This window comes from Amblyraja radiata, chromosome 6 (genome assembly GCF_010909765.2).
Source record: "Amblyraja radiata isolate CabotCenter1 chromosome 6, sAmbRad1.1.pri, whole genome shotgun sequence".
NCBI lineage: Eukaryota > Metazoa > Chordata > Chondrichthyes > Rajiformes > Rajidae > Amblyraja > Amblyraja radiata.
In genome coordinates, this window is record NC_045961.1 from 9,193,486 (window position 1) to 9,215,956 (window position 22,471).

At 54.0% G+C, this 22,471-nt stretch overlaps 2 protein-coding genes across 4 annotated transcripts in view; both read right to left on the reverse strand.

The window, feature by feature from the left end:
- Nucleotides 1-16,361, reverse strand: part of rhog (ras homolog family member G) — a 21,691-nt gene extending 5,330 nt beyond the window's left edge. For 2 of the 3 annotated variants that reach the window (XR_004412271.1, XM_033022179.1), the window contains exons 1-2: nucleotides 16,336-16,360; nucleotides 3,707-3,710 (exon numbers count right to left, since the gene is read on the reverse strand). The gene's annotated coding sequence lies outside the window, so the exon portion shown is untranslated. Of the gene's footprint in view, nucleotides 1-3,706; nucleotides 3,711-16,335 lie in introns of all 3 variants that reach the window. The other variant, XM_033022180.1, reaches the window with a different exon arrangement.
- Nucleotides 5,351-22,471, reverse strand: part of LOC116974061 (sodium-dependent proline transporter-like) — a 69,067-nt gene continuing 51,946 nt past the window's right edge. Inside the window, exons 9-15 of the mRNA XM_033022177.1 lie at nucleotides 21,839-21,963; nucleotides 19,011-19,123; nucleotides 15,882-16,016; nucleotides 12,139-12,238; nucleotides 10,447-10,565; nucleotides 7,530-7,703; nucleotides 5,351-6,576 (exon numbers count right to left, since the gene is read on the reverse strand). Of these exons, the coding sequence (XP_032878068.1) occupies nucleotides 6,406-6,576; nucleotides 7,530-7,703; nucleotides 10,447-10,565; nucleotides 12,139-12,238; nucleotides 15,882-16,016; nucleotides 19,011-19,123; nucleotides 21,839-21,963 (937 nt within the window). The 3' untranslated portion in view covers nucleotides 5,351-6,405. The remainder of the gene's footprint in view (nucleotides 6,577-7,529; nucleotides 7,704-10,446; nucleotides 10,566-12,138; nucleotides 12,239-15,881; nucleotides 16,017-19,010; nucleotides 19,124-21,838; nucleotides 21,964-22,471) is intronic.

A 22,471-nucleotide genomic window follows, 5' to 3' on the forward strand; every position in this document is an offset into this window, starting at 1 on the left:
CTTCTCCCCATCTCCCTTGATTCCCTTAGCCCTAAGCCATAGAGTGATACAGTGTGGAAACAGGCCCTTCAGCCCAACTTGCCCAGACCGGCCAACATGCCCCATCTACACTAGTCCCACCTGCCTGCATTTGGTCCATATCCCTCCAAACCTGTCCTATCCATGTACTTGTCTAACTGTTTCTTAAATGTTGGGATAGTCCCAGCCACAACTACCTCCTCTGGCAGCTTGTTCCATACACCCACCACCCTCTGTGTGGAAAAGTTACCCCTCAGATTCCTATTAAATCTTTTCCCCTTCGCCTTGAACCTGTGTCCTCTGTTCCTCGATTCCCCTACTCTGGGCAAGAGACGCTACCCGATCTAGTCCTCTCATGATTCTATACACCTCTATAAGATCCCCCTCATCCTCCTGCGCTCCATGGAATAGAGACCCAGCCTACTCAACCTCTCCCTATAGCTCACACCCTCTAGTCCTGGCAACATCCTCGTAAATCTTCTCTGTATCCTTTCCAGCTTGACAATATCTTTCCTATAACATGGTGCCCAGAACTGAACACAATATTCTAAATGTGGTCTCACCAACGTCTTATACAACAGCAACATGACCTCCCAACTTCTATACTCAATACTCTGACTGATGAAGGCCAAAGTGCCAAAAGCCTTTTTGACCACCTTATCTACCTGCGACTCGACCTTCAAGGAACCATGCACCTGTACTAGATCCCTCTGCTCTACAACACTACCCAGAGGCCTACCATTCACTGTGTAGGTCCTGCTCTTGTTCGACATCCCAAAAATGCAACACCTCACACTTCTCTGTATTAAATTCCATCAACCATTCCTCTGTTATCTGGATGTTTTCAAGAGAGAGCTAGATAGGGCTCTTAAAGATAGCGAAGTCAGGGGATATGGGGAGAAGGCAGGAACGGGGTACTGATTGGGGATGATCAGCCACGATCACATTGAATGGCGGTGCTGGCTCGAAGGGCCGAATGGCCTCTACTCCTGCACCTATTTTCCATGTTTCTATGAAATGATATGGGCCAAATGTGGGCAAATGGGACTAGTATAGATGGGGGCATGTTGGTCGGCATGGAGGCGTTGGGCCGAAGGGCCTGTTTGAGTGCCGCACGGCTGTCTGTCACACTTGCCTGCGTGGATTGTGTGACGTGTCACCATTCAGGGGCCTCAGTTCCTCCCGTGCTCTAGGGACCGGCGAGCCCTCTGGGACCTCAGCGTATCAACATGTTTATTTAATCAAGTATTATTCCCAACAACCTTGTGCCGTGTCAGGCAGATTTGTCAATAACGCCCGGCACTCTGACGCACCACCCTCTCCCCCTCTCCCTCTACCCCTCTCCCTCTCCCTCTCTCCCCCTCTCTCCCTCTCCCTCTCCCTCTCCCTCTCTTCCTCTTCCTCTCCCTCCCTCCCCCTCTCTCCCTCTCCCTCTCCCTCTCCCCCTCTTCCCATCTCTCTCCCTCTCCCTCTCCGTCTCCCCCTCTCCCCTTTCCCTCCCTCTTTCCACTCCCTCCCCCCTCTCCCAGTCCCATTCCCACCTCCTCCCTTTCTCCCCCTCTGTCACTCTCCCTCTCTCTTTCCTCCTTCCCCTCCTCCTCTCTCTCTCTCTCTCTCTCTCTCTCTGAGGGCAGCTTTAGTTCTAATTGTTTATTTACGCTAAAGTGGAGACAGGGAACTGCAGATCAAGTCAGAAGAAGGGTCCTGATCTGAAATGTCACCTATCCATGTTCTCCACAGATGCTGCCTGACCCGCTGAGTTACTCCAGCACTCTGTATCTTTCTTTGTAGAGCTGCACCTGCAGTTCCTTGTTTATACATAGGGAATACCTGTGCTGGTTGACCAAAATGTCTTTAGTCAGACGGTGGTGAATCTGTGGGATTCTTTGCCACAGACGGCTGTGGAGGCCAAGTCAGTGGATATTTTTAAGGCAGAGATAGATGGATTCTTGATCAGTACGGGTGTCGGGGGTTTTGGGAAGGAGAATGGGAATAGCCAGAGATCAGACATGATTGAATGGCGGAGTAGACTCGATGGGCCGAATGGCCTAATTCAGCTCCTATCACTTATGAACTTGTTAAAAAAAAGCCTGATAACCGAGGGGAGGGAGCTGGAGCTGAGAACCTGGTCCTGAAATTCCTCCAGTTTGATGACCTGGAAAAGATCATCCACACATTCATCTCCTCCCGCCTAGATTACTGCAACTCCCTTTACACTGGCATCAGCCAATCTCCCCTGTCCCGCCTGCAACTGGTCCAAAACGCCGCAGCGAGACTCCTGACGGGCCCCCAAAAAGGGACCACATTACCCCGATCCTGGCCTCTCTCCACTGGCGTCCTGTGCGGTTCCGTATAAACTTCAAAATACTCCTCCATGTCTGCAGAACCCTCAATGGGCTTGCCCCCACCTACATAAAAAGTCTTCTCACCCACCACTCCACCTCTAGGCCCCTCAGATCGGCCGACTTGGGGTTGCTGAATATCCCACGGTCTAGGCATAAGCTAAGGGGCGACCGCACCTTTGCGGTTGCAGCCCCTAGACTGTGGAACAGCATCCCCTTTCCCATCAGAACTGCCCCCTACATCGACTCTTTTAAGTCAAGACTAAAGACTTATCTCTACTCCCAAGCCTTTCCTGACGTCCTCTGAGTGAGGGCTACATGTATATATGTATGTAGCCTGTTTTGTTGTGCTAGTCTTATAACAAATGTAAAGCACTTTGGCCAACGAGAGTTGTTTTTTAAATGTGCTATATAAATAAATGTGACTTGACTTGGTCTTTCTGATCACAGCCACGGGTTGTTCAGGGCACACAAGGAACTGCAGATGCTGTAATACCGAGCAAAACACAAAGTGCTGGAGGAACTCAATTGGGTCAGGCAGCATCTGTGGAGAACACAGGGGAGGTGTCATCTGTCTGAAGAAGGGTCCCAATTTATCTGTATTTATGTGTGTTTGGCCTTTATGGGCCCTTCAAGATGCAGTGAGGAAGTTGCAGGGGGGGTGGTGGGGGATAGATGGAGCGGGGAGAGAGGGGGAGGGGGTGGTGAGGGGGGGAGATGGAGTGGGGGGGAGGAGAGGGAGCAGGGGGGGAGGGGTGTGTCTCTGGGCCATCTCTCACAGTTGTTATTAGACCATCAGCTGGTGTTGTTGATGATCATCTAGCCGTCCCCGTCCCCAGGGTGGGGGGAGTAGTGGAAAATACCCACACATACAGCGCGGGGGGGGGGGGGGGGGGGGGGGAAGGGGGTGGGATGAGAGGGGGGGGGGGTTGAGGAAGAGGTGGGGGGGAGTTGTGCAAAATATCCGTGACTACCACCCCTCATACGGTAGAGGGAGGGGTTGGGAGGAGAGATAGAGCAGGGGGGAGGGGGGCAGGGGCAGGAGGGGGGACAGGGGATAAGGGGTGGGGGTGCTGTAGAAAATGCCCATCAATACCACTGCCAGTTTGGGAGAGGGTGGGGTGAGGCAGGGGGTTGGAGAAGAGGGGGGAGAGGGAGAGGATGAGGGGAGGGGGTGGGATGTAATGGATATAACATGGCAGGAGCTGGGATGTAATTAATTAATTAACACCAATAGTGTTTGAGAGTCACCCAGCACGGTAACAGGCCCTTCGGCCCAACTTGTCCATGCCGACCACCATGTCCCATCTACACTAGTCCCACCTGCCTGCGTTTGGCCCATAGACCTCTCTTCTCCTATCCAAACGCGGGCAGGTGCGATTAGCGCAGATGGGGCATCTAGGTCAGAATGGGCAAGTTGGGCTGAAGGGCCTGTCTCGGTATAGTATCATGCTCTGGCTTTATCCATGATTATAAACCTTTTGTATCCATTATATTCATTATCTTCTCCCCTCTCCCATCAGGCAAGAGGTACAGAAGTGTGTAAACGCACACCTCCAGATTCAGGGACAGTTTCTTCCCGGCTGTTATCAGGCAACTGAACCATCCTCTCACCAACTAGAGAGCGGTCCTGAACTATCTACCTCATTGGTGACCCTCGGACTATCCTTGACCGGACTTTACTGGCTTTACCTTGCACTACACGTAATTCTATTTATCCTGTATCTGTACACTGTAAACGGCTCGATTGTAATTATGTGTTGTCTTTCCGCTGACTGGTTAGCATGCAACAAAAGCTTTTCACTGTACCTCGGTACACGGGACAATAAACTAAACTAAATTGAACAGAACTGATATTGAACACTATGTTAGAAACATAGACAATAGGTGCAGGAGTAGGCCATTCGGCCCTTCCAGCCTGCACCGCCATTCAATATGATCATGGCTGATCATCCAACTCAGTATCCTGTACCTGCCTTCTCTCCATACCCCCTGATCCCTTTAGCCACAAGGGCCACATCTAACTCCCTCTTAAATATAGCCAATGAGCTGGCCTCAACTACCTTCTGTGGCAGAGAATTCCAGAGATTCACCACTCTCTGTGTAAAAAATGATTTCCTCATCTCGGTCCTAAAAGACTTCCCTCTTATCCTTAAACTGTGACCCCTTGTTCTGGACTTCCCCAACGTCGGGAACAATCTTCCTGCATCTAGCCTGTCCAACCCCTTACGAATTTTGTACGTTTCTATAAGATCCCCCCTCAATCTTCTAAATTCTAGCGAGTACAAGCCGAGTCTATCCAGTCTTTCTTCATATGAAAGTCCTGCCATCCCAGGAATCAGTCTGGTGAACCTTCTCTGTACTCCCTCTACGGCAAGAATGTCTTTCCTCAGATTAGGAGAATGTCTTTTCTCAGATTAGTGTTCTCTGGCAATGTGAGGCGAAACACAAATTGGAGGAACAGCATCTCACATTTCGCTTGGGCAGCTGACAGCCCAGTGGTATGAACATTGATTTCTCTCCAAGTAACCCCGGCATTCCCTCTCTCTCTCTATCTCTCCCCCACCCAAGTCGCACCAGCTTCTTGTTCTCATCTAGCAAACAGCTAACAATGGCCTGTTTCCTTTATCCGTTACTTTTTTTGCACATCTTTCATTCATTTGTTCTACATCTCTCCACATCACCGGCTATATATCTCGTTTCCCCTTTCCCCCTGACTCCCAGTCTCAATAGACAATAGACAATAGGTGCAGGAGTAGGCCATTCAGCCCTTCGTGATCCAACTCAGCGGGTGAGGCGGCATCTATGGAGCGAAGGAATAGGTGACGTTTCGGTTCGAGAGGGTTAGAAACCCGCTGAGTTTCTCCAGCATTTTTGACGATAAATAAATGGAAAAAAATATTGATAAAAATAGTTTTATTATTATTTGACATTGCAGCACCTTGTGTACAAATCAAATTCTGTGAGTACTGCAGCAGACTTGTGTGTGACCTACAATGATAATGTACTTTATTTCACATAGCAAGGTACAGTGAAATTCATTCCTGTATCAGTTCAGTACAAGCATCAATATGCAAAGGCTCTGAGATACATCTTACATCAGCATTATCCATGGCTTATATTCACTGGAATTTAGGCGGATGAGCGGGATTCTTATAGGAACACATAGAATACTTAAGGGATTGGACAGGCTAGATGCAGGAAAAATGTTCCCCGATGTTGGGGGAGTCCAGAACCAGGGGTCACACACAGTTTAAGAATAAGAGGTCGGCAATTCAGGACTGAGATGAGGAAAAACGTTTTCACCCAGAGAGTTGTGAATCTGTGGAATTCTCTGCCACAGAAGCAGTGGAGGCCAATTCACTGGACGTTTTCATGAGAGAGTTAGATTTAGCTCTTAGGGCTAACGGAGTCAGGGGATATGGGGAGAAGGCAGGGACGGGGTACTGATTGGGGATGATCAGCCATGATCACATTGAATGGCGGTGCTGTCTCGAAGGGCTGAATGGCCTACTCCTGCACCTATTGACCATGTTTCTGTGTATCTCAGATACAGTACAAGTGTACGGCAGTCGTATACACTGAGGCGGCGTGCAGAGTTGCATGTTGGGCACCGTTTCCAAGTTCCAGTCGTGGGGCATTAGATCCTGTTGTTGTTCCTGCCTCAGTGCAAGGTGGGTGGGTGAGTGGGTGAGTGAGTGGGTGGGTGAGTGGGTGGGTGGGTGGGCAGTGGGAGTACTGGACGATGTAGTCTGTGCTTCCAGGGCCAGGGGCCGCGACAGGCCGGTCCAGCAGCTGCCTGGCCCCCCGCTTGTATCGCACCCTGAGATGGTGGAGCAGTCCGTGTTTGAGCCATGAGTCTAGACATCCTCAATACTGGTCAGCGGGAGTGGTCTGAGCATTGACCCAGGGCCCAGGTCAGAGGTCATTGGGGGTTGACCCATTGCCACGTCTTGTGGCTGGTCCCGGCCAGTCCAGGCAATGACCCCCCCAGCCCTCCAGCCACTAACCCCTGACCTCTGAGCCTGGGCCCACGGCCACCGGGTCACTCAGGCCCAGGCCTGCCGCTCTGGCCACTGAAGCCCGGGCCCTCGTTGGTGAACTCGTGGTCGGTCAGGGTGACGTGGAAGGGGACGTCGATGATGTGTTGGGTGAAGGTCCGGTCGCCGCCGGTCACCTTCCAGGAGTTCAAGGGTCGGATGGCCTTCCGGAAGCGCTGCGGGAGGAAGGGAGAGCGGCGGGTGAAGCTGGCACCCAAGGGTGCTCCCCAACGCGGCGGCAAGCAGGGCCAGGGGGTCAGCGGTTCAGGGGGGGACAGAGAGGCCGGGCTCTTGCGGTGGGGTCTGGTCAGGGGGGGGGGGGGCAAGACCAGGTCTCCGGGGGGGGGATCTCTGGGTCCTCGATGTTGGGGGAGTCCAGTTCGGGCAGTTCTCTAGTCTTGGGCTGGGGGGGGGGTTGCTTTGGTCTTGGGGCGGTGGGGGGCAGCAGGACCAGGTCTCTCTGGGGGAGGGGGGTGTTTGTGGGGTATCTGGGGTCAGGATGGGGTCGGGGTGTCAGGGGGGTCAGGGTGAGGTCAGGATGGTGTCAGGGTAGGGTCGAGGGGTCAGGGTGAGATCAAGATGGGGTCAGTGTAGGGTCAGGGTGAGGGCGGTAGGGTCAGCATGGGGTCAGGGTAGGGTCGGGGGGTAGGGTCAAGGTGGGGTCAGGGTAGATCAGGGAGGTCAGGGTAGGGTCGAGGGGTCAGGGTAGGGTCGAGGGGTCAGGGTGGGGTCAGGGTAGATCAGGGAGGTCAGGGTAGGGTCGAGGGGTCAGGCTAGGTCGAGGGGTCAGGGTGAGTCAGGGTAGGGTGAGTGTGGGGTCAGGGTAGGGTCAGCATGGGGTCTGGGTAGGTCATGGGGGTCAGCGTGGGGTCTATTGTTGGGGGGAGAGAGGAGGGTCTCGAGGGGGCTGACCAATGGGGAGCGGGCGAGGCAGTGTCCTTACGTCACGCAGGCAGCCGGACTCGCTGACCACCGCCACGACTGACCGATGGGTGATGGGGAGGGGGTCTGGTCTCGGGTGGCGGGGGGTGGGGGTCTCGGGGGGTGGGGGTCTCGGGGGGTGGGGGTCTCGGGGGTGGGGGTCTCGGGGGGAGGGGGGGGGGAGTTGACCGACGGGTTGTGTACTTACATCACGCAGGGTGCCGGACTCGCTGACCACGGCCACGACTGACCAGATGGGGATCTGTATGCAGCTGACCACCCCCAGACACACCCCCAGCGCTCGGCCCCAGGCTGGGTACTCGTACGGGCCGTAGTGTAGCGGCGTGTTGTACATCTCCACAAAGATGTAAATCAGGATAAACTGCAGGAGAAACACACCGTTACACACTGTTACACACCGGTACACACAGATACACACCGGTACACACTGTTACACACCGTTACACACTGTTACACACTGGTACACACTGGTACACACTGTTACACACTGTTACACACTGGTACACACTGGTACACACTGGTACACACTGTTACACACTGGTACACACTGGTACACACCGTTACACACTGGTACACACTGGTACACACTGTTACACACTGGTACACACTGTTACACACTGTTACACACTGGTACACACTGTTACACACTGGTACACACCGGTACACACGGGTACACACTGTTACACACCGGTACACACCGGTACACACTGGTACACACCGTTACACACCGGTACACACCGTTACACACTGGTACACACCGTTACACACCGGTACACACCGTTACACACTGGTACACACTGGTACACACCGTTACACACCGGTACACACCGTTACACACTGGTACACACTGGTACACACCGTTACACACCGGTACACACCGTTACACACCGTTACACACTGGTACACACCGTTACACACCGTTACACACTGGTACACACCGGTACACACCGTTACACACCGGTACACACCGTTACACACTGGTACACACTGTTACACACCGGTACACACCGCTACACACCGTTACACACTGTTACACACTGTTACACACTGTTACACACTGGTACACACCGGTACACACCGTTACACTGTTACACACTGGTACACACTGTTACACACTGTTACACACTGGTACACACTGATACACACTGTTACACACTGGTACACACCGTTACACACCGTTACACACTGGTACACACTGTTACACACTGTTACACACTGTTACACACTGGTACACACTGGTACACACTGTTACACACTGATACACACTGGTACACACTGTTACACACTGATACACACTGTTACACACTGTTACACACTGGTACACACTGTTACACACTGGTACACACTGTTACACACTGATACACACTGTTACACACTGTTACACACTGTTACACACTGGTACACACCGTTACACACCGTTACACACTGTTACACACCGGTACACACCGTTACACACCGGTGCACACCGGTACACACCGTTACACACCGTTACACACTGGTACACACTGTTACACACTTGTTACACACTGTTACACACCAATACACACAAGGAGCGACACTAATCAAGAATCTATCTATCTCTGCCATAAAAATCCCCATTGACTTGACCTCCACTGCCGTCTGTGGCAATGAATTCCTCAGAATCCTAGGATGTAGTATGGTTATAGTCTACAGAAGGGTTCCGACCCTTAACATCACCTAATCTTTACCTCCACAGATGCTGCCTGACCCGCTGAGTTACTCCAGCACTCTGTGAAACGTCACCTATCCATGTTCTCCACAGATGCTGCCTGACCCGCTGAGTTACTCCAGTACAGTAGCTCCTCATTCAGCCCTCCTTGCCCTCACCCTGACGTTCACTCCAAGCAGACCTGGCGATGGGTGAGAAATCGTGACTGACAGGTTTGCTGAAGATGTTGCTGAGAGGGTTGATGCTGGCAGGGCAGTAGACGTTGTCTACACGGACCTTAGCCAGGCCTTTGACAAGGTCCAACATAGTGGGTCTGCTCTGGAAGGTTAGTTTACATGGAATCTAAGGTCAGCTAACTGCATGAAAAATGTTCCCCATGTTGGGAGAGTCCAGAGCCAGGGGTCACAGTTTAAGAATAAGGGGTCGGCCATTTACAACTGAGATGAAGAAACATTTTTTCACCCAGAGAGTTGTGAATCTGTGGAATTCTCTGTCACAGAAGGCAGTGGAGGCCAATTCACTGGATGTTTTCAAGAGAGAGTTAGATTTAGCTCTTGGGGCTAATGGGATCAAGGGATGTGGGGAGAAAGCAGGAACAGGGTACTGATTTTGGATGACCAGCCATGATCATATTGAGGGGCAGAATGGCCTACTCCTGCACCTATTTTTCTATGTTTCTATGTTTCTAACTGGATTAGACAATAGACAATAGGTGCAGGAGTAGGCCATTCGGCCCTTCGAGCCAGCACCGTCATTCAATGCGATCATGGCTGATCATCCCCAATCAGTACCCCGTTCCTGCCTTCTCCCCATATCCCCTGACTCTGCTATTTTTAAGAGCCCTATCTAGCTCTCTCTTGAAAGCATCCAGAGAACTCTGCCCCCTCTGAGGCAGAGAATTCCACAGACTCACAACTCTCTGTGTGAAAAAGTGCTTCCTCATCTCCGTTCTAAATGGCTTACCCCTTATTCTTAAACTGTGGCCCCTGGTTCTGGACTCCCCCAACATCAGGAACATGTTTCCTGCCTCTAGCGTGTCCAAACCCTTAATAATTTTATATGTTTCAACAAGATCCCCTCTCAGCCTTCTAAATTCTGGAGTGTACAAGCCCAGCCGCTCCATTCTCTCAGCATATGACAGTCCCGCCATCCCGGGAATTAACCTTGTAAACCTACGCTGCACTCCCTCAATAGCAAGAATGTCCTTCCTTAAGTTTGGAGGCCAAAACTGCACACAATACTCCAGGTGTGGTCTCACTAGGGCCCTGTACAACTGCAGAAGGACCTCTTTGCTCCTATACTCAACTCCTCTTGTTATGAAGGCCAACATACCATTCATAAGCAAGGAACTGCAGATGTTGGTCTACCAAAAGAAAAGACACAAAGTGCTCCAGGGGAGGGTGGGGGATCTCACCAGCAGCAGGAGAGGTGTGAAGAGAATCCAGCAGGCCTTGAAGTAGAGCAGCATGTTGACGCACCAGGGCGGGCAAAGCCTCAGCATGTCCACAATGTCGTCACAGAACTGGTTGACCCCTGTGGACACAGAAGGCAGACGGGGGTGGCGAGAGAGGGGGGGGGGTGGTCAAACTGGGGCAACAACACCTCGCATCCCACCCACTGGATCTCCCCGTCGGCAACCATTTAGCTACCCTTCCCGCCACATATCGACCGCTTCTCTCCTGGGCCTCCACCATTGCCGCACCATTGGACCGTTGGACCATTGATCCATTGACCACTGATCCATTGACTATTGGCCATTGACCCATTGACCATTGATCCATTGACCATTGACCATTGATCCATTGACCATTGACCCATTGACCATTGGCCATTGATCCATTGACCATTGATCCATTGACCATTGACCCATTGACCATTGGCCATTGACCCATTGACCATTGACCCATTGACCATTGGCCATTGACCCATTGACCCATTGACCATTGATCCATTGACCATTGACCCATTGACCATTGACCCATTGATCCATGGACCCATTGACCATTGACCCATTGACCACTGACCCATTGACCATTGACCATTGATCCATGGACCCATTGACCATTGACCCATTGATCCATGGACCCATTGACCATTGACCATTGATCCATGGACCCATTGACCATTGACCATTGACCACTGACCATTGACCATTGATCCATGGACCCATTGACCATTGACCCATTGATCCATGGACCCATTGATCCATGGACCCATTGACCATTGATCCATTGACCATTGACCCATTGACCATTGACCCATTGATCCATTGACCATTGACCATTGACCCATTGACCATTGACCCATTGACCATTGACCCATTGACCCATTGATCCATTGACCCATTGACCCATTGACCATTGACCCATTGACCCATTGACCATTGACCCATTGACCCATTGACCACTGACCCATGGACCCATTGACCCATTGACCCATTGAACATTGACCATTGACCCATTGACCATTGATCCATTGACCATTGACCATTGACCATTGACCATTGAACATTGACCATTGACCCATTGACCATTGACCCATTGACCATTGACCCATTGACCATTGACCCATTGCCCACTGACCCATTGACCCCATACCATTGACCCATTGACCATTGACCCATTGACCATTGACCCATTGACCATTGACCCATTGACCATTGACCCATTGACCCCATTGACCATTGACCCATTGACCATTGACCCATTGACCATTGACCCATTGACCCATTGACCCATTGCCCATTGATCCATTGACCATTGACCCATTGACCATTGACCCATTGACCCATTGACCCATTGACCCATTGACCATTGACCCATTGATCCATTGACCATTGAACATTGACCATTGATCCATTGACCCATTGACCATTGACCACTGACCATTGACCCATTGACCATTGACCATTGACCACTGACCATTGACCCATTGATCCATTGACCCATTGACCATTGACCATTGACCTATTGAACATTGACCCATTGAACATTGACCATTGGCCATTGACCATTGACCCATTGACCATAGAGCATTGACCATCGACCATTGGACCTTGGCCCACCTTGCGGATGTACCGGGGTGGTGGTGTGTGCCGTGAGCTTACCGTAGAAGAAGGCAATGCCGAGACACATGAAGAAGGTGATAATGATGAGTCCAAAGCTGGTGCTGTAGGCATCGATCAGTGTGAACCAGTAGATACCCCCCTATGTGGAGAGAGTGAGGGACAGAGGGGCAATCAGTCACCATCCACGTGATCCCCCCACCCACTCCCACCTGATCCCCACGTCAGAAGGGACCTCCCGCGGCCGGCATTTGATGTGGACCCTGCCTCACTGACCCATGTCCCCCGGTGTTTGGGTGCCCCTGTATCCTGGGGTGCCCGCAGTGTTGGGGTGTCCCAGTGTTGGGGTGTCCCAGTGTTGGGGTGTCCCAGTGTTGGGGTGTCCCAGTGTTGGGGTGTCCCAGTGTTGGGGTGTCCCAGTGTTGGGGTGTCCCAGTGTTGGGGTGTCCCAGTGTTGGGGTGCCCCAGTGATGGGGTGCCCCAGTGTTGGGGTGCCCCAGTGATGGGGTGTCCCAGTGATGGGGTGTCCCAGTGTTGGGGTGTCCCAGTGTTGGGGTGTCCCAGTGTTGGGGTGTCCCAGTGTTGGGGTGTCCCAGAGTTGGGGTGTCCACGTGTTGGTGTACCCCAGTGTTGGGGTGTCCCAGTGTTGGGGTGTCCCAGTGTTGAGGTGTCCCAGTGTTGGGGTGTCCCAGTGTTGGGGTGTCCCACTGTTGGTGTACCCCAGTGTTGGGGTGTCCCAGTGTTGGGGCACCCCAGTGTTGGGGTGTCCCAGTGTTGGGGTGTCCCAGTGTTGGGGTGTCCCAGTGTTGGGGTGTCCAGTGTTGGTGTACCCCAGTGTTGGGGTGTCCCAGTGTTGGTGTACTCCAGTGTTGGGGTGCCCGCAGTGTTGGGGTGTCTCAGTGTTGGTGTACCCCAGTGTTGGTGTACCCCAGTGTTGGGGTGTCTCAGTGTTGGTGTACCCCAGTGTTGGTGTACCCCAGTGTTGAGGTGTCCCAGTGTTGGGGTGTCCCAGTGTTGGTGTACCCCAGTGTTGAGGTGTCCCAGTGTTGGGGTGTCCCAGTGTTGGGGTGTCCCACTGTTGGTGTACCCCAGTGTTGGGGTGTCCCAGTGTTGGGGTACCCCAGTGTTGGGGTGTCCCAGTGTTGGGGTGTCCCAGTGTTGGGGTGTCCCAGTGTTGGGGTGTCCAGTGTTGGTGTACCCCAGTGTTGGGGTGTCCCAGTGTTGGTGTACTCCAGTGTTGGGGTGCCCGCAGTGTTGGGGTGTCTCAGTGTTGGTGTACCCCAGTGTTGGTGTACCCCAGTGTTGGGGTGTCTCAGTGTTGGTGTACCCCAGTGTTGGGGTACCCCAGTGTTGGGGTGTCCCAGTGTTGGGGTGTCCCAGTGTTGGGGTGTCCCAGTGTTGGGGTGTCCCAGTGTTGGCGTGTCCCAGTGTTTGGGTGTCCCAGTGTTGGGGTGTCCCAGTGTTGGGGTGTCCCAGTGTTGGTGTACCCCAGTGTTGGGGTGTCCCAGTGTTGGTGTACCCCAGTGTTGGGGTGTCCCAGTGTTGGGGTGTCCCAGTGTTGGTGTACCCCAGTGTTGGGGTGTCCCAGTGTTGGTGTACCCCAGTGTTGGGGTGTCCCAGTGTTGGGGTGTCCCAGTGTTGGGGTGTCCCAGTGTTGGGGTGTCCCAGTGTTGGGGTGTCCCAGTGTTGGTGTACCCCAGTGTTGGGGTGTCCCAGTGTTGGTGTACCCCAGTGTTGGGAGTTCCCAGTGTTGGTGTACCCCAGTGTTGGGGTGTCCCAGTGTTGGGGTGTCCCAGTGTTGAGGTGTCCCAGTGTTGGGGTGTCCCAGTGTTGGGGTGTCCCAGTGTTGGTGTACCCCAGTGTTGGGGTGCCCCAGTGTTGGGGTGTCCCAGTGTTGGGGCGTCCCAGTGTTGGTGTACCCCAGTGTTGGTGTACCCCAGTGTTGAGGTGTCCCAGTGTTGGGGTGTCCCAGTGTTGGGGTGTCCCAGTGTTGGGGTGTCCCAGTGTTGGGGTGTCCCAGTGTTGGTGTACCCCAGTGTTGGTGTACCCAAGTGTTGGTGTACCCCAGTGTTGGGGTGTCCCAGTGTTGAGGTATCCCAGTGTTGGGGTGTCCCAGTGATGGGGTGTCCCAGTGTTGGGGTGTCCCAGTGTTGGTGTACCCCAGTGTTGGGGTGACCCAGTGTTGGTGTACCCCAGTGTTGAGGTATCCCAGTGTTGGTGTACCCCAGTGTTGGGGTGCCCCAGTGTTGGGGTGTCCCAGTGTTGGGGTGTCCCAGTGTTGGGGTGCCCCAGTGTTGGGGTGACCCAGTGTTGGGGTGTCCCAGTGTTGGGGTGACCCAGTGTTGGGGTGTCCCAGTGTTGGGGTGTCCCAGTGTTGGTGTGTCCCAGTGTTGGGGTACCCCAGTGTTGAGGTATCCCAGTGTTGGGATGTCCCAGTGTTGGGGTGACCCAGTGTTGGGGTGACCCAGTGTTGGGGTGACCCAGTGTTGGGGTGTCCCAGTGTTGGGGTGTCCCAGTGTTGGGGTACCCCAGTGTTGGGGTGTCCCAGTGTTGGTGTACCCCAGTGTTGGGGTGTCCCAGTGTTGGGGTGTCCCAGTGTTGGTGTACCCCAGTGTTGGTGTACCCCAGTGTTGGGGTGTCCCAGTGTTGGGGTGTCCCAGTGTTGGTGTACCCCAGTGTTGGTGTACCCCAGTGTTGGGGTGTCCCAGTGTTGGGGTGTCCCAGTGTTGGGGTGTCCCAGTGTTGGTGTACCCCAGTGTTGGGGTGTCCCAGTGTTGGTGTACCCCAGTGTTGGGGTGTCCCAGTGTTGGTGTACCCCAGTGTTGGGGTGTCCCAGTGTTGGGGTGTCCCAGTGTTGGGGTGTCCCAGTGTTGGGGTGTCCCAGTGTTGGGGTGTCCCAGTGTTGGTGTACCCCAGTGTTGGGGTACCCCAGTGTTGGGGTGTCCCAGTGTTGGTGTACCCCAGTGTTGGTGTACCCCAGTGTTGGTGTACCCCAGTGTTGAGGTGTCCCAGTGTTGGGGTGTCCCAGTGTTGGGGTGTCCCAGTGTTGGGGTGTCCCAGTGTTGGGGTGTCCCAGTGTTGGTGTACCCCAGTGTTGGTGTACCCAAGTGTTGGTGTACCCCAGTGTTGGGGTGTCCCAGTGTTGGTGTACCCCAGTGTTGGGGTGTCCCAGTGTTGAGGTATCCCAGTGTTGGGGTGCCCCAGTGTTGGGGTACCCCAGTGATGGGGTGTCCCAGTGTTGGGGTGTCCCAGTGTTGGTGTACCCCAGTGTTGGGGTGTCCCAGTGTTGGTGTACCCCAGTGTTGGGGTGTCCCAGTGTTGGGATGTCCCAGTGTTGGGGTGCCCCAGTGTTGGGGTGACCCAGTGTTGGGGTGTCCCAGTGTTGGGGTGTCCCAGTGTTGGGGTGTCCCAGTGTTGGGGTGTCCCAGTGTTGGGGTACCCCAGTGTTGGGGTGTCCCAGTGTTGGGGTGTCCCAGTGATGGGGTGTCCCAGTGTTGGTGTACCCCAGTGTTGGGGTGTCCCAGTGTTGGGGTGTCCCAGTGTTGGGGTGCCTTGTATTTTGGTGAGCCCTATGTTGGGGTGCCTTGGGTTGTTGGGGTGCCTCTGTATTTTGGGGTGCTTGTGTTTTTGGGGTGCTTGTGTTTTTGGGGTGTCCTATGTTAGAATTTCCCTGTATTTTTTGGGTGCTATATTTTAGAGGTGCCCCTGTAATCAGGGGGTGCCCCTGTATTCTGGGGGTGCGTGTGTGTTCTGGGGGTTGGTGTGTGTCCGTCCCGGGTCTGTACCTCTGTGACGAGCAGCAGTCCCAGCAGGTAGAAGACGAAGCAGAGGGCAGCCAGGAACATGGCTTTCCGCCTGGGCTGCCGGAGCGCTGGGAACTCGTCCAGCACAGCCGTCGTGATTCCCTCCAGGTTCCCAAACTGCAACCGAGACACAGCAAGACTCAACGGCAGGCGGCTCCAGACCCCCAGTGTGGTCAACCCCCTCTCCTCTCAACCCTCGCCCCTCCCCCTCCCCCTGCCCTCCCCCCCCCCCCAGTGTGGTGAACCCCCTCTCCTCTCAACCCTCCCCCCTCTCCTCTCCCCCTCCCCCTCTCCCCTCCCCTCCCCCCCCTCCCCCAGTGTGGTCAACCCCCTCTCCTCTCAACCCTCCCCCTCTCCCCTCCCCCTCCCTCCTCCCCCTCTCCCCTCCCCTCCCCCCTCCTCTCCCCCAGTGTGGTGAACCCCCTCTCCTCTCAACCCTCCCCCCTCTCCCCTCCCCTCCCCTCCTCCCCCAGTGTGGTAAACCCCCTCTCAACCCTCAAGTCTACTCCACCATCCAATCATGGCTGATCTATCTCTCCCTCCCAACCGCATTCTCCTGCCTTCTCCCCATAGCCCCTGACACCGAATCTATTTATCTCTGCCGTTGACTTGGCCTCCACAGCCGTCTGTGGCAAAGAATTCCCACAGATTCACCACCCTCTGACTAGTTTATTTAGTTTAGTTTAGAGATACAGCACGGAAACAGGCCCTTCGGCCCACAGTGTCCGCACTGTCCGGCGATCCCCGCACACTAACACTATCCTAGGGACAATTTACACATACACCAAGCCGATTAACCTACAAACCCACACGTCTTTGGAGTGTGGGAGGAAACCGGAGCACCTGGAGAAAACCCACGCAGGTCACAGGGAGAGCGTACAAACTCCTTACAGACAGCACCTGTAGTCGGGATGGAACCCGGGTCTCTGACGCTGTGAGGCAGCAGCTCTACCTGCTGCGACACTGTGCCTCCCTCTGGCTGTTACCTCCAGTTTATGAATATTATGGACACTGAAACTCCAAAATAATGGAAATAAATGCTGGGAATGTGCGTGGGAATGAATTTCTGCTGGAATAGTTAAGAGACATTTGGACTGGTACATGGATAGGACAGGTTTGGAGGGATATGGGCCATTCGCGGGCAGGTGGGACTAGTGTAGATGGGGCATGTTGGCCAGTTTGGGCATGTTGGGCCAAATTCTTGCTATTGAGGGAGTGCAGCGTAGGTTTACAAGGTTAATTCTCGGGATGGCGGGACTGTCGTATGCTGAGAGAATGGAGCGGCTGGGCTTGTACACTCTGGAGTTCAGAAGGATGAGAGGATATCTCATTGAAACATATAAGATTATTAACGGTTTGGACATGCTAGAGACAGGAAACATGTTCCCGATGTTGGGGGAGTCCAGAACCAGGGGACACACAGTTTAAGAATAAGGAGTAAGCCATTTAGAACAGAGATGAGGAAACACTCTTTCGCACAGAGAGTTGTGAGTCTGTGGAATTCTCTGCCTCAGAGGGTGGTGGAGGCCGGTTCTCTGGATGCTTTCAAGAGAGAGCTAGATAGGGCTCTTGAAGATAGTGGAGTCAGGGGATATGAGGAGAAGGCAGGAACGGGGTACTGGTTGTGGATGATCAGCCATGATCACATTGAATGGCGGTGCTGGCTGGAAGGGCCGAATGGCCTACTCCTGCACCTATTGTCAATAAGGGCCTGTTTCTACGCTGTGTGACTGTGATGATATAATTGCTCTCATTCCACAACTTCTTGCCTCAGCTGCAACTGGAGATATGGGACAGCGCGAATCATTCTGCCCCAAGTGTCCACAATCTCACCATTCATCTCCCACCCCAGCTGCACACTGACACCTGGTCACCAGAGAGCCCACTGCAGGCAGCGCACGGGCACCCTGTTGATTCCAACAAGGTTTAACCAGGGATTTGTCCATTTTGTTTCTCAAGTTGCGCTTGTGATCACAGCGAGGAGAGCCGCTGCCTCACGGTGCTGTCTGTGTGGAGTTTGCACGTTCTCCCTGTGACGGCGTGGGTCTAGGATAGATGTGGCATGTTCGCCAGAGTGAACGAGTTTAGTCTAGTTTAGAGATACAGCGCGGGAAGAGGCCCTTCGGCCCATCGAGTCCGCACCGACCAGCGATCCCCGGGCATTAACACTATCCTACACACACTAGGGACATTTTACAATTTTTACCAAAGCCAATACCTGCACGTCTTTGGAGTGCGGGTGGAAACTAGAGCACCCGGAGAAAACCCACACAGGTCATGGGGAGATTGAAGAAACTCTGTAAAGACAGCGCCCGTAGTCAGGATTGAACCCGGGTCTCTGGCGCCGTGAGGCAGCAGCTCTACCCGCTGCGCCATCGTGCCACACCTGGGTGAGTTGGGCTGTTTCTGTGCTGTTTGACTGTGATTCATAAGGTATTAGGTCAAAAGTGATAGGAGCAGAATTAGGCCATTTGGCCCATCTAGTCTACTCCGCCATCCAATCACGGCTGATCTATCTCTCCCTCCTAACCCCATTTTCCCGCCTTCTCCCCATAACCCCCGACACCCGCACTAATCAAGAATCTATCTATCTCTGCCTTAAAATATTCACTGACTTGACCTACACATTTTTCTGTGGCAAAGAATTCCACAGATTCACCACCCTCTGACAAACTAAATTCCTATCACCTTCCCAAAGGAACGTCCTTTAATTCTAAGGCTACGACCTCTAGTCCTAGACTCTCCCACTAGTGGAAACATCCTCTCCACATCCACTCTATCCAGGCCTTTCACTCTTCTGTACGTACCCCCTCATCCTTCTAAACTCCAGCGAGTACAGGCCCAGTGCTGACAAACATAGAAACATAGACAATAGGTACAGGAGTAGGCCATTCGGCCCTTCGAGCAGGCACCGCCATTCAATGTGATCATGGCTGATCATCCCCAATCAGTACCCCGTTCCTGCCTTCTCCCCATATCCCCGACTCCATTTTGAAGAGGGTGCAGGTCAGAGACACAAAGCAGGTAGGCCGCAGAGCCTGTTCCCGTGAGACTCTGTGAGTGTGTGACGTGTGTGCCGCGCTGTAAGTCTGGGGCGAGCGCTATAGTTACCAGGGTATCGATCCCCAGGGTGAAGAGCATCAGGAAGAAGAGAATAGACCAGATGAAGGAACCGGGCAGGAGCGCCAGGGCCTCTGGGTAAGCCACGAATGCCAAGCCTGGACCTGGGGTGAACACAGAGTGGGTTACATCACCGCCCGTCTCTACACCACCGCTCACACGGCCCTCACCCCTCCCCTGACCCCCTTCTGCAGCTCCCCTTCCCCGACCCCCTCCCCTGACCCCTTTCTGCAGCGCCCCCTACCCGAACTCCTCCCCTGCCCGCTCCTCTGCCCCCCTTCCCCAGCTCCCCCTCCCCGAACCCCCTCCCCTGCCCCGCCCCTGCCCCCCTCGCCCGAACCCCTCCCCTGCCCCCTCCCCGAATCCCTCCCCTGCCCCCTCCCCTGCCCCCTCTCCGAATCCCCTTCCCCAGCTCCCCCTCCCCGAACCCCCACCACTGCCCCTTACCCTGCCCCCTCCCCGAACCCCTCCCCTGCCCCCTCTCCGAACCCCCTTCCCCAGCTCCCCCTCCCCGAACCCCCACCACTGCCCCCTCCCCTGCCCCCCTCCCCTGCCCCCTCCCCGACCCCCTCCCCTGCCCCCTCCCCGAACCCCCTCCCCTGTCCCCTTCCCCTGCCCCCTTCCCCTGCCCCCCTCCCCTGCCCCCTCCCCTGCCCCCTCCCGAACCCCCTCCCCTCCCCCTCCCCGAACCCCCTCCCCTGTCCCCTTCCCCTGCCCCCTTCCCCTGCCCCCCTCCCCTGCTCCCTGCAGGATTAGTCAGTTTGCAGATGGTAGATGTCTGAGGAATGAATGTTGTCACACCAGTCACAGAACTGAAGATAGACACAAAATACTGGGACAGGCAGCATCTCCGGAGAGAAGGAATGGGCGACGTTTCGGGTCGAGACCCTTCCGAGTCAGGACTTCACATTGCAGTTGTACAAGACGCTGGTGAGGCACTACTTAGGGTATTGTGTTCAGTTCTGGTCACCATGCTACAAGCAAAATGCCAATGGGAGGTCATGTTGCAGTTGTACAAGACGCCGGTGAGGCCGCATTTAGAATATTGTGTTCAGTTCTGGTCACCATGTTATGGGAAAGATTGAAAGGGTTGGAGGATGTTGCCAGGACTCGTGGGCGTGGGCTACAGGGAGAGAATGTGCAGACGAGGACTTTATTCCTTGGAGCGTAGGAAGCGGTGGAGTGGCGGTGCGGAGGGGGCTTCACTTCGTGGGGTTTGTGACGGGGCAGTGTAGTGGAGGTCTCACTGTCTAAGAGGGGGGGGGGGGGAGGGTCCCGGCCTGTGTCGGGGGTAACAGGAGACGGACACAAATTGTTGGAGGAAGATAATTCTATGCGAGCATTTATTTCAAGAGGGTTTGTATACAAAAACAGGGATGTAACCCTGAGGCTCTATAAGGCCACATTTGGAATATTGTGAGCAATTTTGGGCCCCGTATCTGAGGAAGGATGTGCCGGCTCTGGAGAGGGTCCAGAGGAGGTTTACCAGAACGATCCCAGGAATGAGCGGGTGTCAGCACTGGGCCTGTACTCGCTGGAGTTTAGAAGGATGAGGGGGAACCTCATTGAAACAGCCAGAATAGTGAAAGGCCTGGATAGAGTGGATGTGGAGAGGATGTTTCCACTGGTGGGAGAGTCTAGGACCAGAGGTCATAGTCTCAGAATTAAAGGGTGCTCTTTTAGAAAGGAGTTGGTGAGGAATTTCTTTAGTCAGAGGGTGGTGAATCTGTGGAAGTCATTGCCACAGAGGGCTGTGGAGGCCAAGTCAGTGGATATTTTTAAGGCAGGGATAGACAGATTCTTGACTAGAGCAGGTGTCAAGGGTTCTGGGGAGAAGACAGGAGAATGGGATTAGGAGGCAGAGATCAGCCATGATTGAATGGTGGAGTATAACTTGTGAACTTGTGAATAACTTTGCAGGGCAGGCAGCATCTCTGGAGAAAAATAGGCGACGTCTGGGCCTTCTTCAGAGAGTCAGGGGAAAGGGAAACGAGAGATATAGACAATGATGTAGTGAGATCTAGAACAAATGGATGAAAGATATGCAAAAAAGTCAGGATGGTAAAGGAAACAGGCCATTGTTAGCTGTTTGCTAGATGAGAACGAGAAGCTGGTGCGACTTGGGTGGGGGAGGGATGGAGAGAGAGGGAATGCCGGGGTTACTTGTTGTTAGAGAAGTCAATGTTCATACTGCTGGGCTGAACAGCCCAAGCGAAATATGAGATGCTGGTCCTCCAATTTGCGCTGGGCCTCCTCCATTGTCAGAGTGAGGCCCAGCGCCCAGGACAGAAAGTTGGGATGTTGTCGGAAGGAACTGCAGATGCTGGATTAAACCAAAGTTAGACACAAAATGCTGGAGTCACTCAGCGGGACAGGCAGCATCTCTGGAGGGATGGAATGGGTGACGCTTCGGGTCGAGACCCTTCTTCAGACTGAAAGGGTCTCGACCCGAAACGTCAATGAAAGTAAGCATGCAGGTACAGCAGGCAGTGATTTGCGCTAGGCCTCACTCTGACAGTGGAGGAGGCCCAGGACAGAAAGGTCAGTGTGGGAATGGGAGGAGGAGTTAGAGTGTTCGGCAACCGGGAGATCAGGTAGGTCCAGGCGTGCCGAGCGACAGGGCTGTGTAGGGTGTCACGGGCAACGATACGATACGATAGAACTTTGTTCATCCCCGGAGAGCAATTGTTCTGCCGACAGTCACAACACACAAGGTACAGGAAAACTGGGACTTAATATGGAAGTTAAAAGTGAAAGACAGAAGAGGTCAAGCTATGGGTTGAGGGGCTGTCCGGTGGAGTGCTGCCCGCTGCCCTCACCCGTGTCCGCCACGTCACTGACCGCCACGCCCTTCTTCCACGCCATGTGTCCCAGGATGGAGAAGATGGCGAAGCCGGCAATGAAACTGGTGACGCAGTTGCCGGTGACGATGATCAACGTGTCCCTGAGGGGGCAGAGGATACGTCAGTCCCTTCGGCCCATCCCACCCATGCCGGCCCAGCTGGCTAGTCCCACTTGCCCCCATGTCGCCCATACCCCTCGAAACCCTTCCCGATCAATACATCTGTACAAATATCATACCTGTAAGTGGAGTCAATGAATCGTGCAGTCACACTGAACGGCAACAGGCCCTTCGGCCCACCACGTCCATGCCGACCAAACTGGCATTCTGGGCTGGCCAGAATTAAAGGGTGCTCTTTTAGGAAGGAGTTGAGGAGGAACCTCTTTAGTCAGAGGGTGGTGAACCTGTGGAACTCATTGCCACAGAAGGCGGTGGAGGCCAAGTCAGTGGGTATTTTTCAGGCAGAGATAGACAAATTCTTGATTAGAACGGGTGTCAAGGGTTATGAGGAGAAGGCAGAAGAATGGGATTGGGAGGGATAGATCAGCCATGATTGAATGGCGGAGTGGACTCGATGGGCCGAATGGCCTAATTCGACTCCTATCACTTG